The sequence below is a fragment of the Sylvia atricapilla genome, chromosome 14 (assembly GCF_009819655.1).
Source record: "Sylvia atricapilla isolate bSylAtr1 chromosome 14, bSylAtr1.pri, whole genome shotgun sequence".
In the NCBI taxonomy this organism is placed as follows: domain Eukaryota; kingdom Metazoa; phylum Chordata; class Aves; order Passeriformes; family Sylviidae; genus Sylvia; species Sylvia atricapilla.
Window position 1 is genome coordinate 14,839,362 of NC_089153.1, and position 19,337 is coordinate 14,858,698.

General features: G+C 40.3%; 1 protein-coding gene across 1 annotated transcript in view; it reads right to left on the bottom strand.

Moving 5' to 3' along the window:
• The window catches only part of RNF145 (ring finger protein 145), a 46,994-nt gene that overhangs the window by 18,512 nt on the left and 9,145 nt on the right, over nucleotides 1-19,337 (bottom strand). Inside the window, exons 2-4 of the mRNA XM_066329267.1 lie at nucleotides 19,001-19,214; nucleotides 10,209-10,317; nucleotides 1,122-1,213 (exon numbers count right to left, since the gene is read on the bottom strand). Of these exons, the coding sequence (XP_066185364.1) occupies nucleotides 1,122-1,213; nucleotides 10,209-10,317; nucleotides 19,001-19,184 (385 nt within the window). The 5' untranslated portion in view covers nucleotides 19,185-19,214. The remainder of the gene's footprint in view (nucleotides 1-1,121; nucleotides 1,214-10,208; nucleotides 10,318-19,000; nucleotides 19,215-19,337) is intronic.

The window sequence follows — 19,337 nt, forward strand, 5'->3', positions numbered from 1 at the left end:
GCTTTAGGTGTACTTTGGTATCGTTTGAAAATATATCTAGACATTCTGAAGAGAGAAGAAATTATATCTAAATAATCTTTCCTTGAAAATTACCAGTATTACTTCTATTAAAAATATTAAAATCAAAGAAAAATGCCACATTTGAAAGTAAGGATGCAGGCAAACAGGAGATGGGTAAATTCTGTCAGACCTAACATACTGTAAAGTAGTAAACCCATTTTTATCTGCCAGTAGCAGCTGCAACTAAACAGAAAGCAGCTGAGTTTTGCCAACGGTAGGACACGGCTGACTAAATCTGTCAATAATCTGATGAAAACCATAGATCTTAGTGAAAGGAATTAAGGAAGATTTTTCTTCCAAGCTTGTCTCAGGCATCATTTTAAAATACACATAGTGTGTATGTGTATTCCAGTATTCTCTCAGGAGAACATATGGTTTGGTGTAGCAACCTTAACACTGAATTTATTCTCTTCCAGTCAAAGTTCAAAGGGTAAGGAAACACTGGCAAGTCCAATTCTTCATGATTTATTTGGGATTTTTAGGTAGAGAAGTCATCTCTGCCATTAATCAAACAACTTAAATGTGTTTGACTTGTTATTCCTTAATTCTTTAATTAGAAATATCCTCAGGACTCTGTAAAAAAAACAGTAACCTGTAGTCCCATGCTCACACCCACCAATACATTTCACCAGATTTTGTAAGAGAGTAACAGCATTTAGCTATAAAGCAAATAAAGATTTAATGTGTTGACATTATTGCATTGACAAAAATCTTACAAATGCATGTAACTATTGAAATTTCTACAGTATTTTCCATATAAAGGTTATTATAGGCACTCTCGTTGTTCTGAATCAGCCTGCATAGTCTGAGAATAACAGAGGCAAAGCATAACAAACAGAGCTGGAAAATATTTCAGAGCTGCAAGTATACAGGGTATTGGTAAATCAGTGGCACAGAAAAAGCCAGGCAGGATACAGCTATCCTCCCATGCCTCTTGCATATTAATAAGAATCACAACAAGTTAAAGTAAGAAAGGAGATTAGAAACCAAGAGGTAAAACATGCATAGGTTGCAATGAAGAGAATTAAAGCTCTCTCCTCTCAAATATTTAAAGCACTTACCTACTAAAGCAGTCATGAAACGGTTCATAGACAGAGGCTCCAAGTACATTGGTCCTTCATAGCCTGATTCCAGTTCACTCCTCACATAATCCCTACAAAACACAAACCCGCAAACTATCAGGATCCATCTGATTCAGACAAGAAGCAATTTATTCATTCCACATATATGTAACTTCAGTGTACATCACAGCCAATTAACTAAATTGCAAAAAGCAATATTAACACTACAGGAAGGATCCAACTGAGGCATGACTTAAGCGAGAGCAGAATTATCTGTAATTAGACTCACTAGCAGAGCTGTAAAAATCCTTTGGGGCATCTAAGCTGTTCTTCAGAGCGTGGCCTCAAAACTGCTTATTGACAAAGCCTCTTAAGCACCATTCCATTTTTAAGTATCCTTATTAAGTGTTTTTCTTCTTAACAATAATTTCTTTTCCCACCAGCGACGCGTGAAAAAAAATTTGAGAGCTTGACAGAGAGAACTTCCAATTCAATGCTTACACTATTTTGAACTTATGAAGTTCTTTACATTCAATTAAAAAATAAGTATGAAGGAAAGGCAACAGTCATGGGCTAAAGTCAGGAACAGAGTTGCTACATCACCCCTTCATCCAACATGATCTAAAAATTTGGTCCTATCCTACCAGATACCCACAAACTGGTAAAATACTATTGACAGACACAGTAAGAGAGCCCAAAAATCTGTAATTCCCCTCAGAAAAGGTGGGCTGGGAGGGTGGATTCTGGCAACTAGAGTGAAAGGTAAGAACCTGAGGACCCTGGGCAGTTTTCTGCAGTTGCTGGTCACCATTGGCTCTGCCCTCGAGCAGGTTAACACACCAACAGAGCTCAGATATGAACCTCACACTAAGAGCAGGCCTTTCACACCTTCAGAAGCTGATCCTGGACTGGCACAGCAGGAATTCTGCAGTAGCTCCTTAATCCCCTACCCTCAGACAGCAGGCACTACTCCTGACCTTCCACATCAGATCCCCAGCTCATTTTTCTGCCATCCCTGTAATCCTCCCTGCTCCACTCCGGGGCAGCTGCAGCTCCACCTCACCCTCCTCAGGGCACCACCAGCAGCACAAAACCCCTGTGTTTGCTTCTGGCTGATGCTGTCCAGGATTCACATCCACCTGCATCACATCCCGGGAATGGCAGACAGACACACTCGGTCTGACCCCGCCCGGAGCTCACAGAGTCTGTTTGCTCCAGGGGCAATTCAGTTATTCCGTGTTTATTTTTATCAGTGAGGCGAGCCACACTTGCTGGGAACAGATGCAGACAAAGCACAGCAAAATAGGACTGGAAACCACAGGCAGTAAGAGAATTGCTCTTTTTATTTCAGTGCAGAAAGAGACGCAACTTAGAGCTACTGGGACAATTCACTTCTCCCCAGAAATGCAGGAATATACCCTGTCCCTAGGATTAGCTTGCTACCCCCCCAAGCAAAGGTATTCACATTTTCACTCGCAAAAAAAAATCTCTGGAATTCAAGATATAAATCTCAAAGTACTAAAACAAACACTTCAAAGCCTGTTCTTCATAGCTGACAACGCTGCCTACTCAGAGCAGCTTTTCAAGTGCCGTAGTATATGTGAGGTATGTTGAAACGAGTTCTTTAGATGCAATCTACAATTAAAAACAAATGAGGACTGAAAAGGCACCTAAAATGACAATTCTAGACAGAAATCTTCCCCCTGTTTTCCAGGTATAGCTAAGCACAAGTGCTTTTTTTCCACCTTCCAAAATCCATAAGGCTGCAATCCTTTGGGCAAAGGGGGTTTTTATGTGTTTACATCATACGGACCAGCAGAAAGCACTTTCTGAAAGCATCAGCAACACAAACAAGATAATCCATCACTTACAAAAGAGAGAAAAAATAACAACACTTGCACGATGCTGGAGATGGCTTTTTGTCTTAGCAAAATCATGCTCCATCTTCAAATTTTGAGTGGAAACACTGGCTATTTCTAAGCTGCTGGAAGAAAAGCAGTGAAGACATGATTTTTTTTTCCTATATTTGTTAGGAAACAGGTTATAAAATCATCCAGGATACCAAGTGCAGCAAGATGACCTTACACAACACAGCCAAGACACACGAACAAAGCTGCACTTACAGTTGCTTCTTCAACACCAGAACGTGCTTGGAGATGACCCAAATTTCTTGGAGCTACATTTCTTGCTGTTGTCTGATTCAGCCATCTGCACAGAGGTCTGCACTTGCCTGAATTCTCTAAGTAACCCTCAATTATAACTGAGTTTTAGGCCCACCAGTTTGGAGAAGCAATGTTATAAGATCTCCTAAATTTTTTAAACAGTATTTGTAGCTGATGTCTGAATGAGCAAAGTGAAAGCAATGATTCTCCTATTACCAGTACAAACACAAGGATCTTTTGGCACAGACACCAATCAGAAGATGCCTCGAACAGCTGCAGTGCCATACAAGATGCTGAAAAAAGCAAGTGCCTGCACTCAATTTCGATCAATTAAAGCTGTATTAATCTCCAGCTTTTACATTTGAGGATTGTTCACTTCACTGCAGCAGTGTGAGAAAACAAGAACGCTAAAATCATTATTTACTAGTTAATGAAATGACTGAAACTACATTACTTTGGAAAATTAAGATTTAAGAATAAAGCCTAGGTCACACTGCCTGCTGTTCCTTCTGTAGATGCATTCCCAGGGTCACTCAATCCAAGTGCTGGCCTGTTAGCAGGTACCAATGGACAGCCGTGACTAAATTGCTCCAAAGGTGATCATTTTTCACACATGATCATTTTTTTGTTACTGAAGTACAAAAAGGTCTTCCATTACTAAAAATATGCTTTATAATTGACTGACATAAGGTACAGTGGTTATCTGATCTAACTGACTCATATTGCTGACATTTACTTTGGCTGATTAATCTCCACTGTCAACATCAAACACACTCTCATAGGTTTCTAATATCTACAGACAACCTTAAAATTATGTGTATTTTAAGTTTATCCATAAGAAACAATTCAGTCTCTTGCTCCCTTCCCTTCTCATTTTAAGCTCTGTGAGGCTCAACACACTTGGGATACAATCACAATAAAACTGCAAAACATGAAATAAGATAATGATGTGAACTCCAGTTTTTGCGTTAACTGTGTGTTTAATCGCATCACTTCTATCTTGCATAACTGCATCACTTATTTTCTCAAGCTGCTTTTTGCTGGAAATGGGCAAAAGAAATGTGATTCTTTTAAGCAAAACATTTGTGCTACTACACATAAAATAAAACCAGCATCCACCTTCCTTGTCAGGAGTGGCAGAACTGGTAAATTAACTTAGTTCACTGAATTCTTTTAAATTACATTCTTTTGTCTGAGTAGTTTTCCTTAGCATGAGTAGCTGAAGTCGTGGAGTTTTCAGCCACAAGCTGCAAGCTCCCACCTAGGAAAGCTGAACTTATCTTGAACTTCTGCTCAGTTACAGGAAGAGAGGCCCTGAGACCAGTGTGAACTCTGGTTCACAGCAGAAGCTGCATCCCAGATCACAGCAGCCACACCCACCTGGAGACAGAGAAAGAATCCAACAGGGGACAAGAAAACCCCAGACCACCCATCACTGGAGCAAGGGGTGTGTGCAGAGCACATGAAGAGTGGATGAAGGATGGGTGCATTGACTGGAAGGGTACAAAGGCTCAGTGATTTCTGTGTTCTGGATCTCTGGCTGCAGGCACCCAGCTCAAGCTGTTCCTATTGCTGTGACACTCCATTATTAAACTAATTTTTCTTGAATTGGAAACTGCTGCAGGGGACCATATGGGATCTCAAACCACTTTAACAACTCCTTGTCCCTGAATACCCAAGTGCTGGCATTGGGTGAGCTCACCAGGTACCTCTGCAGGAGGAGGCATTCCAGGGCGAGTGTTTAAACTGCTCAGGCAGATTTGGAGAAGGTCTTGCAGTGGGTTTGAGTCCCTCTCAGTATCAGGGTGTGTGAGTCCCTCCCCTGCTGCAGCTCACTCCCAGCTGCACAGCCTGATCACACAGCCACGAGCACACAGAAAGGGGATTCAATTCCACATGTAAAAACGGGGTTCAAGTCCCCCATAGCAGCAGGAGATATAATCCTTTAGATACAAACTGTTGCTCAAATCTGAAACTAAGACTGGATCCAGCTGCACCTACAGATCTCTCTGAACCTCGTGACTCCACAGGAGGGTCTCCCTGACAATCTTTTTATTGCTTTTTCTTCATTCTTTCTGGTAACAGAGAACAAACTCAGCGTAGCAAAGGGGATGCCCTTGGCCAAGGTATTGCAAAATTGGGAAAAGATTTATGGTACAGCTCAATTATCTAAAGAGCACACAGTGGCCTTGTGCCAGGAGGAATGGCCATATATTACTAGGACAGCTGGTGGGGCCCCCAGGATATTTGGCCACTACATGGGACTTTCAATCAATTAAGACTCACTTATTTACGACTCCGCTTAGAGGATAAAAGCCCTGGACAAATGCTTTTCTGTTTTAGGAAAAGAAAATTGGATACACCAGTCTCATGTCAAACGAGGGGTGAGTAACCAGCCAGCTAATGAATGATGGCACCATGATGAACTGATACTCTGAAGAGATTAAGTGGGACAGCTCACTCACCACTCTTGGTGCTGTTAACCCAGATGACCACAGCTGCATGGCTAAGTACATAATCAATGCACAATTCAGTGTGGTATAAAGTTAACAAGAGTAAAGAGGAGCTAATTCACATAGATTGTTAGGGGCTGGGTGACCTAAGCTCTGTAAAACCCAAAGAAGCGGCTCTCATTTTTTGTTGTGAATCTAATACAGCTCATAATCCAACTTTAATAGAGAGAACCAGCAAGACCAAAGTTGATTGCCCCAGTGCTACTGTTGTTTAATATGCAATTCCAGCTGCTATGTGTGGTTGGACACTGGATTTCAAATAAACAGAATATCTGTTAATGCGACCTGTGAAAAAAGTTAATTCCAACCACTGCCTCACTGCCCAGCACAATGAGCTTAGCCACTAGACCTCCACAGGTAAGGGAGGAGTTGGTCCCAAAAATTTCTGAAATCAGCACTGGCTTTTAGCTGCATCCAATCGCAATTGTAGATACAATCTATAGTAGCTACAACCGTAAGAGAAAGGGAAGGGTGTATCTTACAAGTTGAAATTAAAAAGAAAAAAGAGAAAATGCAACTGATTTTTAGAGAGAATTCCAACTGTGGAGGTATCCAGCCAATTTCCCATATAGCCTCAGAGCAATAATGTTTTGTCTCAACAACATGCACCACATCAGTACACACCATAGACCCAATCCCTGTATTAGGATTGAATCAGAATGGAATTGCTCTCTACCCACTAGAGCTGAGTATGGGCCCCACAAAAGAGTATCAAATTGCAGAGTGTCAATGCTGATGCGTGTGTTGTTGGAGAACAACAGGGATTTATTTGTGAAAGTAAAACCATCAAAGCTCAAGACACTTGTTTTGGCACTGAACAAAACATCTGTCACTTGAAATACATTCCAAAGAAAGCCCTGAAACTGTACTTGCCTATGCTGGAAAAGGGTGTGTTTGTGTAAGAACTCTTCGTAATCTTATGTTTGTAAATAACATCACTGTAGGGATAAATAATCACTTAATTACTTCTAACTGTAGAAACACTGTGGGATGCAATTTTCGTTGTTCAGCTCCCATTATGTCCAGTCAATGGTTACAGTCCAATTATACTTAAACTAAAATTTACTACCTATCCCCATCTGAATGAATCCTGCACTGGTGAAGAAGCCACTCAAACCTGATGACCTGTATCAACTGCTGGAACGTGTCCAAAACAGTGGACAAAAAATTCCAGTCACCATTCAGTGCAGAAGAGATGCATCATGTCATGGGAAGAGTGAAGAAGGGGGCACAACACTGATGGTGGAAAACTCTCTTTGGGTGGTCACCAATAGCAGTGCAATCTATATTAAGATGCTCTGTCCAGTGGTGACCTTGTTCACTCTGCTTATATTGTGCCTGTTGCTTGTAATAACATTGTCTGGGAGACTAAGGGTTGTATTTAAAGACCTCATGGAGTTCCTTCTGACACACGAGCAGGAATGTTTATGTAAAAATGCAGGACTGCTGTAAATCTAATTTAGTTAGCTGTGTTCTTTTAACTGTCTTCTTTTGTCTCCATGGCTTTGCTTAGCAAAAGTAGCTGAGGCTGCTGGAGTTTTAGGCCACAAGCTCCAAACTCTCACCAGCTCCAAGCTCCCACCTAGAAAAGTCAAACTTATCTTGAAATTCTGCTCAGTTACATGAAGGACGGCCCTGAGACCAGTGTGAACTGGAAGATAAAGAGGCCACAACTCAGCAAAAGCTGCAACTCAGTCAGATAAAAGCAGCCAACACCCACCTGGAGACAGGGAAAGAATCCAACAAGAAGATCCCAGACCAAAACCCACAATTGGAGCAAGAGGTGTGTGCAGAGCAGCTGAAGAGTGGATGAAGGACGGGTGCATTGACTGGAAGGGTACAAAGACCCAGGGATTTGTGTGCTCTGGGTCCCTGGCTGGAGGCACCCAGCTCAAGCCGTTCCTATTGCTGTGCCACTTCACTTATTAAACTGTTTTTTCCTGAAATTAGAGAGTGCTGCAGGAAACCTAAGGCAAAGAGATTTCCTTAAATTGGATTTTGGGTTTTTAAAGCTGACTTCTCTTTTCTCCATAAACAGATGGTATGTTATTTCCACCCAAATTGCCAGGTTAGCATGCTACATACAAATGTAGCATCTTCTGGGATGCTCCAAGTATTCACAAATAATACCGAAACCATCTTTACACATTAAGGTGATTCTCAGTTCAGCAGGCAAGGAAACAAAACATTTAAAAAATTAAGTGGCTTGTCAAGGTCACATAAACCTGGAAGTCTGAAGTCAGAGCTTAACTATAAAATTCAGATGATCTTATTCCCAGACTTGCAGATGAACTGTAAGCTATTTCTGGGGTGGAAAAAAAGCACTGAAAGCTGAAGTCTTTCAACAGCTCAGAATTTCCAGGACACTGCAGAGTCACAAGTGCCAGATGATTCTGGTCTTGTTCTATAATTTGCACTAACCAAACTGGCCTCAATGTAAGACCTCTTCATCGGTCTTAAATAGCATCCCAACTGCTAGTGCATGCAGGCAAGTCCCTGGAAGTTTTCAGCTCTGAGCAGAATTACTAACAAAAAAACACTGAAAAACAGTTTGCACATGTGACTACTGTATGTCTTGTTATGATCAGGCTGCTAAACAGAAACATAAGTTGGAACTGGATAGCTTTGGCAATAAGAGGAATGGCTCTGCCAACAGATATGTCTGTCACGTTGTACTATTTTCAATATGATGGGATTCAAAAATTCTTTTGTAAGACTAATTCAAGTGTCACTCCCCACATGATTCCCTGATTGTACAAGGGCTTCAGCTGAGAGCCCCTTGCACTGTGCCTCCTTCCAAACCAGATCAGCCTTATGCCTAGGAATGGGGAAGCTCACTCAGAAGTGTCAGCAGCTACATTTGCCTTGCAAAATACCTCGGGAATACTGCTGGACTATTTGAATCCATGACATCTTTTAATTAAAAGTATTTTTTGTGCTAGTTGATGCAAGATTTAATTAAAGTCTTTATTAACTCGCTCCAGGAGCACCGAATAGAGAAAGCTAAGCAGGAGCACACAGAATAGTCCAAGCAATAGTTACTGAACATGTTACAATAAAGCCTATTAAGTCTCAGATCTCACAAAGCAACAGAAGTCAGAATTCCTATTACACAGAAATACAAACAAGGTATTTAAAGCAAACACAGTGCTATCCCTTAAGGTATCAACCAAACACATCTCCCTTTCTTATAAAAAATTTAAAGACTTGGAGTGGCATAAACACCTCCAGCTGTAAATGTTCTGGACCAATGAACCCGATGGGGCCAAGTGTCTGATGGGCATTTGTTACTAGATTTGTTATTTCAACACTTAAATAATGTTTAGGTTGCTTTTTCTAATAAATAAGCCTTTAACCCTCTAAGAATCAGCCACAAACTCCATCTATAACAACTCAGGACTCCCCTGAGGATGACAAATAAACCCTTTTTTCCTTCCTACCAAGGCAACAGGAGGCTATAACTCCTCTCTTGTACACTCATCCTTTTCAGGAAATCACTAACTGCAACTCTGACAGCCACAACAGCGACGTGTCAAATCATCACAAAACCTTCATTAACATTCCCCTGAACTGCAACATATCAAGAAAGACATTCCAGCAAATGCTCTGGAACAATAATTTTGATGCGGAAAAAAACAAAACTCTCACTTCCATTAGATCAATTGAAAGCACATTTTTAAATGTTTCCCATCAGCAGGCACCAAAGTAAGTCAGGCTCAAATCCATATTTTCAAAACTTCCCATACAAAGCCTTTAATGTGATGGCAGTGTCTTTGGTTCCAATTAAACATCATGTCAGTATAAAAGTTTACACTGGCTTTCAACAGATTTAACTGGGGCCAAACAAAGATGGTTCATTTTGTCTTGTTTGACTCAAGAGTTCTCCAGCCTCCCGTTCTGTGTTTTAGATCCAAAGCACCTGCTTCCACTGTTAATTCAAATTTGTGCAATGCATTTTAAGAAGAAATTCCACTACTACTTTGTTTTTACTGGATTCCAGATTTCTTATTTGCTCTCCCTCCCGACGTGCCAGGAAACTAAAAGTAACATCCTGTCTGCTGTGTAAAACACCCCAGTGCTGAAAGCATTTTAGCTGAGCCACTGAGGAACTTAGATTACTGCATAAGAGGCCACATTGAGTCTTGTGGTAAGTGCTTTCTCTCTTTAAGATTGGTGGGCATTAGACTCCCCAGACAAGTAGCTCCAAATTCCTGGTGTATGACTTCAAAGAACTACTTGACTGCATTTTTAATTCTGTAAACTCTTCCAAAGATGAAGAAGCAAGATATATTTAGGTGTCTGACATAGAAAAAAGGCCTCCACAAAACCATTTATAGAAAATATTAAGAAAATTACTTTCATTTTTCCAATTCCCAAACCAAGCTAAAAAAAATTAATCCATTTATTCTTACCTGGAAATTTGGTGCCCAGCATAAAGCAGCAGTGCAGTCAAAAAGTACAGGTAAAGCTGAACAAGGTGTTGCCTTGGTAAAGTTAGGAGCACAACACTTAAGATGTAACCTGTAACAAAAAGCAGAAGTTGATATTCAAAAAAATACTAAATAACATCAAATTCAAATAACACTTAGCATGTTCACAATTTAAGATGGGGACACACAGGCTTTACTCCATATTAATCATATAAAAGTCCACTCCAGATATCAAGGTTGCACAAATCAAGGACAAGACCTGCCACAGCCTAGGATTTGTAGCTTTTTATCCCAGCAGTTCCTGCACTTCTCATTAGCATTTAGTGAGGCTGCTGAAAACGACCCAATGCAGATCCAGCTTTACTCTTTAAGACAACAGCCTGGCTCTCAGCAGCCTCTCCAAGAAGCAGAACCCTGATCCTTATTTTCATAAGGCTCTCTCTCAGAGACTCAAATAAAGCAGTACTTTGAAGTCCACTCCAAAACTGGGTGGTAATGTCCATACTCCTCCTTTCCAGACAGGCTGTGGGTCAACAACCCAGCCCATGGTGCCCTTCAGAATATTTATTTCCAAGCTCTCTCTCCATCACTGCAGTGCACTTCTGCTCTTTCTGAAGGTCAGTTCAAGTGCCTGGCACTGAAATCCATTTAGGAAAACAACCCAGAAACAGCCAACAACTCCCCTGAAGCTAAGAACAAAATGCTAGAGAAGAACACATCCTGACCCTCGCAGCTACACCAGTCACGTCACATTTAAAGTTTCATACATCTATTCAGCAACATCAGGCACAGTCTTTTTAGCTGAGTTAATTTATATTTTGAGCTTTTAAAATAGATTTAATAATGCAACTCTAGATTAAGCACTCATAAGCAGTGGCACAACCAGGTAGTATAAAACAGCTGGGGAACACAGCATGTTCCAATACTTGAAAAAGATATTATTTCAGAGTCAGTATTTATGAAGAAGTATTTCAAGGCTGCTTAGTATCTGCCACGTTCAATAAGCCACCTCTGTAAAATTCTACCAACAGTTTGGTACTCAAAAATCTTGCAAGATGCTCCTAGAAAAGGGAACAGAGCCACAGGATGCCAAGCAGAGAGAGATCAATTCAGATAAGACAGATGATAGGATCAGTGATAGACAAAGACTATTTACTTATCTTTTTAAAATACCAGTATATCATTTATGTATTTAACATTAAAGATAATTTTTCAATCATCTTCATGAAGTGGATGTGACAAGTTGCACACTTGTCTCAGGATGTGCTTTTTAAAAAGCTGAAGTAATTGATAGCTTCTTTTATTAAAATCAAGCGTCACACAAGGCACTAATTCTGTTCAGTATCACTTTGACCAGAGGGCTGGAGCACCCCTCCTGTGAGGACAGGCTTGGGGGAGTTGGGGCTCTTGAGCCTGGAGAACAGAATAATTTTTATTTTGAGGTTTTTAAAAGGGGTCTGAAACACAGCACTCCATCAGTTTCCTTCTAGTGACTGTTTTATACAGAATATAGACATTTATACAGTGCTTCTACTCACAGCACATCAGACGTTCTACACCATCAGTTTTCTTCACAAATACCTGCATTTTCTGGAATTCCTGTTTCCTGTTCACCACCTTCCTTCTACCAAACACACAAATGACAAGAGCAGGAACTGCTCAGCTGTCTCTATGAAGACGTTTATCTACCTTGCATCACACCACAGCCTCATGAGCCAGCTCCAGAGCTCTCAAACCACCTGCAGACATTCCTCCACCTCATCTCTGCTGCATCCCCTTTCCCTGGATTCCTTTGTGAGGGACAATTCTCCCTGAGGAACAACCCACAACCATCTATCATTCCAGCACGTGAGTCAAAGCTCTCTAAACCCTTCCTTCTCACTGTAGCCTGTGACTCACCTTCAGGTGGAGAACTAAATGGAGTTTATTATGCAGGCTTTTATTCCTCTGTTACTTTATAAATAGTTATAGAATACCTGTTTACTGTATCTGTATTTAAGCTCTGTTATCTTTACCTTGCTCTATCACAAGAAATGTGATGATGTACCTGAGATGGTGGGATCATTTCTGTAAAAGTAACATTTCAATAAAAGTAAAGTTTTAGAGGGCAGTAACAAAAACATGATACACGAAAGGATTTTAGATATCACTGCAGTTCACTTTTTTCCACACGATCACAACTTTCATCAGAATACTTAGGAACCTTCAGCATACAATGAAGGAGTGGAAAAAACCACAAAAGGCTAAATTAAAAGATGAAGAGAGTGCTGTCACAGTGCCTTCTAACCAGCAGGCTTCCACCCGGCACAGATGCTCAGATCTGTGCAGGGAAGCAGCACACAAGACAGCCAAGGTTACTGCAGAAGCTTCAGCAATGAACTCCACTGCTCAGGAGTTTGGGCTGGAATGTAAATGTTCACTTTGAAGCAGCCATTTGGTTTAATTGTTAGACTTTGAAAAGGAGGAGAGCAACAGACATTTAAAGTAGTTCCCTTTCAATCTTATTTACAATTTCCTCTTGTGATTTGGTAAGAGGGAGATTTCAGCACACTTCATGCTGCAATATTTGCATTTTTGCTGCAGAGGCCCTATTCCCAAAGTGGTACCAACCTCATTTTTATCAACAAAGCTTCTGCCAAAAAGAAAAAAAAAAGAAAAAAAAAAAAAGCCAAATAATTCTTTACCAGCCCATCTGATTGCAGAAGAAAAGGATGACAAGCTCAAATTCAGTCATACTTGCAATAATATGGTATTCCCTTTGTTTTCATGCAGACAAATGAAATAATTAGTGTATGCTGTAAAGATGATTCCACTTAAAAAAAAGACCAGGAAATGGAATTTCTCACAGTAGCTTTCTCATCTAAATCACTACATTCTGTTTTCATTTGCACCTCCTCTGCCAGAAGAAAACACGATGCTGAGAACATATATCCCTTTGGAGAGAGTCCCCACACACAAGAACTTGCATTCTGAGAAACAGTCATCTTACAGGGTTACCCTTGAGCAGGGGTTAACAATAACTAACACTCACTTCCATCCAAAGGGAGTTTTTGAGCTCTGTGTCAGCAGTGAGCACTCCCCTCCCTTGATTTAGGCTGTGCTATTTTTGCTCTTGGGACTTGGTGCATTGTCCCTTTTGACTCACCATGTACATTTCTGTATAAAGAAAGCAGCAGGCTCAGGGAAGCCCAATTCCTGCCCTAGTAAAAGAATGGTTCTAACACACATTACAAACAAATAAACAAACAAAAAAGATAAAGAGAAGACAGAATAATCTTCCCTGAATACAGAATGCCCTAGTGCTACAACACCAAGAAAGAAACTTGCACCTTTATGCTTCCAGCATTACAGAAGACACATTCTGCCAATTTTAAAAATACACAAATCCCCCACTCAGCTCCTGTTCAGGGGCACAAGAAAGCAGAGAACTTCTATTGCCTCTCATGCAAGATGGTACAGATTTAGACTCCACTGGAGAAATAAACTGTGAAAATGATTCTAAGCAGAAAAGTGCAGGTAAACACTGCTAGACAAGAACACAAGTATTAACCAGTTCATGACCTCATTTACAACCTGTTGATTCAGCTCGATGGAAACCTCTGGCTGTGCAATGCTCATTGTTCAGTGAGCAGCAGCTCACAGACTGCCTTTCAGCAATCTTTTCCCATTTATGCACCACCAAGGTGTTCCCAGCTTCCCTGCCCAGAATTACCTCTTTGCAGACTCAGGTGTCTGAGGTTTATTGACTGCACACAATGGAGGCTTCTGGAACACGATCAAAGTCGCAACTCATCCTCTTTATGGAGCACTTTAGTGCTCATTTGCATGATTACAGATCCCTTGTGTCCATTCCATATTATCACTCACAGTTCCCTGCACATTTAGTCTAAAAATGAGAACTTTGCACATCAAAGAGTTCGTAACATTTCTTAATAAGGCCACACCAGCTCTTGGAGAGCCAGAAAGTAGGAGCACCATTGCTTAGATACTACCAAGAAATTAATTTAGGGGGTCCTACTTTTCCATTTTCCCATATATTGTGAGGGTAAAGGGCCCATGATTTGCAACTTGCTGGGAAGCATCAAGTCATGAGCCAGAGACTCCATCACAAACTCAACTCCTGCCTCAAAGAAGGATCAGTGCACTCCGAGTTAGTCACTGCACTTCAGCCAAATCCTTGACTGTCCTCATTTCAGTTTATTCAGACAAATATCTGGCCACAACATGCAAGTACCAACAGAACAGGACACACTTCTGAAAGCCTGCATTTGAGATGGCAGAAGTACTACAGAAACAACTGGCACCGTAATTTGCAGTGTGTTTAATTCTCAGAATAACCAACTGCCAGACTGGTTACACTGCAATTTAAACAGATTTAATAAACTGTCTATGTCTAAATCATCTACCTTGAATGGAGGATTTTTAAAATATATACTTTTATATACCTATCCTCCAGAAAATGCTGGAAAATTAGTTCAAGACTGAGAAAGAACACATTAAACATACTTGCACACAAGGAAACTGGTATTTATTCAGTCATGGCACAATACAACTGTAAACAGAGATCAGAAATCCTGTTATCAACATCTGCACATCTCGGTGAAAATAATGCCAACAAAACAATTTATTCATTACTGGGGTACTGCCATCAACAGCTGTTTCTTCAATTTTTAAATGCATAACAGCTTGGGTACTCTAAGTATAAATAATCCAAGAAGCTGACTTCTTTACAGAGATTTGCAGTATTGTCTGAACAAATAAAATGGACTTTTGATTCTAGTGCTGCCATATGATTCAGAGGCTCTTTATAAATCACTAAGCCAAGATGCAATGCTGTCATAAGACTGGTACTCAGAATCAAAAAATTTAAGCATCTCCTTTCAAAAAGGCTGCTTCTTCTTTTAAAAAGAAAAAGAGTAGTGAAGTGGCCTGCCAAAAAGGAGATATCAGCTTTATACAGAAAAGCTACCTGAAAGTATCCATATGCTGAGAAAGCTGCTTAGGAAAAGCCTCCAACACTTAGGGAGCAGTAAAAAATCTTCTGTCTTGAGACAGAAAACAAAAAAGGGTGTGCTGGATTTTGAGCAGGGCACACTTCCTACCTCCTCCTGTGTCCTACCAACTGCAGCATACACTGTATTTTATCCAAAAAGAGAATGAGAAGACGTAACAAGTAATTATTTTAAGAAATAAAGACCAAGTCCATGTCATCAAATTGCACTTGATTAAAAATAGCTACAGTTTAAAATTAAATAGTAACACTCAGAAAATAGTTCTATTACCCATTTATCTAAGTGCTGCTGGCAGGAGAGAGACAGAAGACATGTGGCAGCAAAGCCAGAGATGCTGATTCTAAGCAGGACCTCATCTTTGTATGCATTAACTGCATTTCCACATTTAAGTCATGCATCCTGTTCTTGCAATTTTAGGAAATCTGTTTCTGTAATGAACCAACTCACTTCTTCTCACACTGAAACTTCACTTGGCACTTCTTACAGTGTTTGTAGCAGAGTAGAGTATCTTTCCCCTTAAAAGGCAACACAAAAAAAGAAATCCAAATAAAAGATCTTCTACATAAAGCACAAGAGCTTAAAGAAAAGTGGGCAGACCAAAGGGTGCAATCAGCACACAAGGGCAGGAAGTCCAGCAGGCTTCTCCTCCCTCAAAACCCCCTCATAAAAGCAGCATTCAGAACAAGCAGCTCACACCTAGCAAGTGATGTGACCAAGACATTAAAGTATTAGCCACACAGTTCAAGAAACTGTCATTACAAACAGGGTTGTGGAAGATGACACACCTTCTGCCTATTCCAAATATTTAAATACTTTTCTTTTTTCTTTTCTTTTTTCCCCGAGATTTTTTTTTGTAATGACAAAGAATACAGTTTAAGATAGAAAACTGCTCTATTTTTACTCTTGAGTAAGAAAACCCTGTATTTTGTGCAGTTCTGTGCCTCACTCATGACAGTGACTTAAATTCCAAGCCTGACTCTGATTATAGGTTAAGCTCATGACTCTTTCCATCTAGCTCAGAGTATTTACCAGTTGGTACAAACAGCATTGCTTTGCTCTTCTTCACAGGAGGAAATTACGTGGTTTCAACTGTTTTCCACCTTCTCCACCTAAAACACTAAAAGAAGTGTCTGTTTTCTCACAGCTACTCTACAGTGCAGAAAAAAAAAATGGAGAAGCCTGGCAGTAAGTGCTAATCTACCTCACACAGAGGTTTCACCAATTCGAACCAGAAATTTATCTCTGATGTTTGCACTGCTCTGTGCATGTTTAGTTAAATTGCATGCAGGTGAACTTGTGGTTGAGTGGTTATCAGGACTGGGTATTTTCCTTTGCTCAAGCAGATAAGGGCTGTTTCATGGAAAGATATGAAGAGTTGTTTCAAAGAACAAAGTGCATTTTAGAAGCTTTTATTATACTCCCAGTACAGCTAACTGGAATGGGAATCACACTGAACACACACCATTTCTCTTGTTACATTCAAACAGAAAAGACACTCCTGGTAACCCTCAATTCTGAGCAAATTTCCAATTCTGTCTCCTTAGTTCCAGGAAAAGGTTCACTCTATAAAGATTGGTAGAGTTTATTAATTTTTAGGGCTCTCTAATCAAATTGTTCCTTGAGCATCTGCCCGAGATAGATGCACCCAATTTCCTCAGCTGCTAGAAGTACTTATACAGCACTATATATAGCACTACAAGATACTGGCTTGTAGAAGAAATTCAGTGATTGTCTGATATTGCAAAGCTGCCATACATTTGCTGATAGTGTTTCCTAACTGCAACTATGAATAGAAGGTTGGTGTTTTTTTTCCTAAATAAAGCAGATTAGCATGTTGAAACATATCCACGGTGAACTGTTGTTTAAATTATATGCTGGCAGTTAATTTCCCCCAATGTATCTTCAAAGAAGCTTAATTTTCCAAACTGGTGGAAAAGTATTTTGTTTTCCCTACAAATCCAATTTATATATTTTGATACATCATCTTAATTAATGTTATACTCTAAAGTGATGCAACTAAATCCATATAAAATGTCATGGAGGCATGTAAATTGATTTAGCCCAGCTTCACCCTGACACAAGTTAAAAAACCCTCAACAACCAAGGAAATAAAACACAGGAACTTTATTTGAAAACAACTAGCAAAGTTTTATCACTAAAAATTGTCTGAAAATCTTTTAAAATGAGCACCTTGTTTGACAATTTAGAAGCTCTTCTTGCTCAGCAACCACCACTTGGAGAAATAAAAGTGCATAAATTCAATATCATAAAAGCAGGAAGTAAAAGAACTGCTGAATGATTGTGGACCAGCACAAAAGCACCCCTTGTACAAGGAGCACAAAATAAGATTCCATTGGTTTAGTACCAAAATAGCCACTGGGTGGGAAATTCTTTGATAACAATACCCATCCCCTCTGTAGTGTTTTTTATTGGTGTATCTCAACATACTTTAACAAGGACAAGATTATCAAATGCCTATCAAGAGGGGCTTTGTCACAGCTGGAAATTACCCACTGCCATCCTGAAAACCTACTGCACAACTGTTAACTCTGCATTAGAACCTGATCTGATAAAGTAATTCCTAAAAGCTTTGTGTGTGCAAATAAATGCAGGAGAAAGCCAGCTGTAGGCAGAGGCCACCACAGTCCTGTGTCACATTCACCAGCTCCCAACATGTCCTCTCCCACAGACAAAGGAACTGGGAACTGTGACACCAATGTTTTGTACTGCAAGTACATTGTCATCCCAGCTTGAGTAGAGTGGAGCCATAACAAAGAAAGCTGCACACATTTTTAGTGCAGTAAATGATTTCCAGACAACAGACATTAAAAAAAGGGAAGCCTCATGCCAACACTTGTGCAGTCAAGGATTAAAGTCAGGTCATGCTCCTTCAAAAGCCCACAGTTTTCTAACTACTTAAGTAAAGTGTTTCCTTTAGCTGACTGCAGTGCCTCTTTATCTCCCAAAACCATCTACAAGGAAGAAACACTCCAGAGTGTAAATTATATCCCAGACCTTTCTCTCCAAGCCAGGCAGTGCTCAGGCAGATGCTCGCCAGAGATCAACCTCAACAGGCCAAATCCAATCCCTAATTTACCCCATGTGCAGATGAATCACATTCTCACCTGGAGAGCAGGTCCCAAAACACCAATCCTTTCATCTCCTAAAAACAGGCATCTGGCATTCCAGAGCTGGACTTGCAGGCCAAGGTTCACACCTCAGCTGCCTGAGCTGAGTTAGTAATTTTGTCCATTTATCTGCAACACAAGGACTGGTTCCCTGCTTGAATCTACTCACAGCACAGAGATGGTTTATAAGGGTGTAAACTGAAGAGCCAAATCTGTGCAGCAGAGAAAACTAAACTCCTAGTGCTGTGGTTAGTCCCAACCATATCATCTTTTCCCTAGCCTCTTGTTTAATGTTAAGTTTCTATACTTCTTGTCTGCACATTTCACAGCAGATTCCTCATCAGTCAGACACAGGCCAAAGTCACTGTGCTCTTCTTCCAGGGCATCAATTGTGTTTCCAAACACTAGGTTTACTTGTAAACGTTAAATAACAACAATCAGTAAAAACCCTGGGCAGGACTTCTTTACTGCTAACATAAACTGTTCCTTAGGCAGAAACTGTAATGAATGCACTGACATGTTATCCTTTGTAATCAGTATATTAACATGCTATTACTAAATTCTTGAAATTCTTGTAGCAAGTCGAAAGGTATTTAGTAGGGTAGTATTTTCTCTTTAATAGATCTTTACTTACCGACATAATGCATATTAAGGGCCAAGTACTTGTACTGGAAGAGAGGGTTGTTGTGCAGGCTACTTCTTTGGATCTGCTGGAAGAATGAGCTGACATCCCATCTGTACAGGACATCCAACAGCATGATGCTGGGGACCCTTAGGGCCACGTTTAATACTGCCTCCAACTTCTCCTTTGCAGCCATTCTCTTCCCTTTCTGTGAACTGGCAGCAGACTGTAAATAGCACAAGAGAGAGAAGAGTAATCAGATCAATCCCACTGTACAAACAGCCATTAGGCTTTGTGATCGTATGAATGGGGCTTCCTGTGTGGCCACAAACGACTGAATGAATCAACT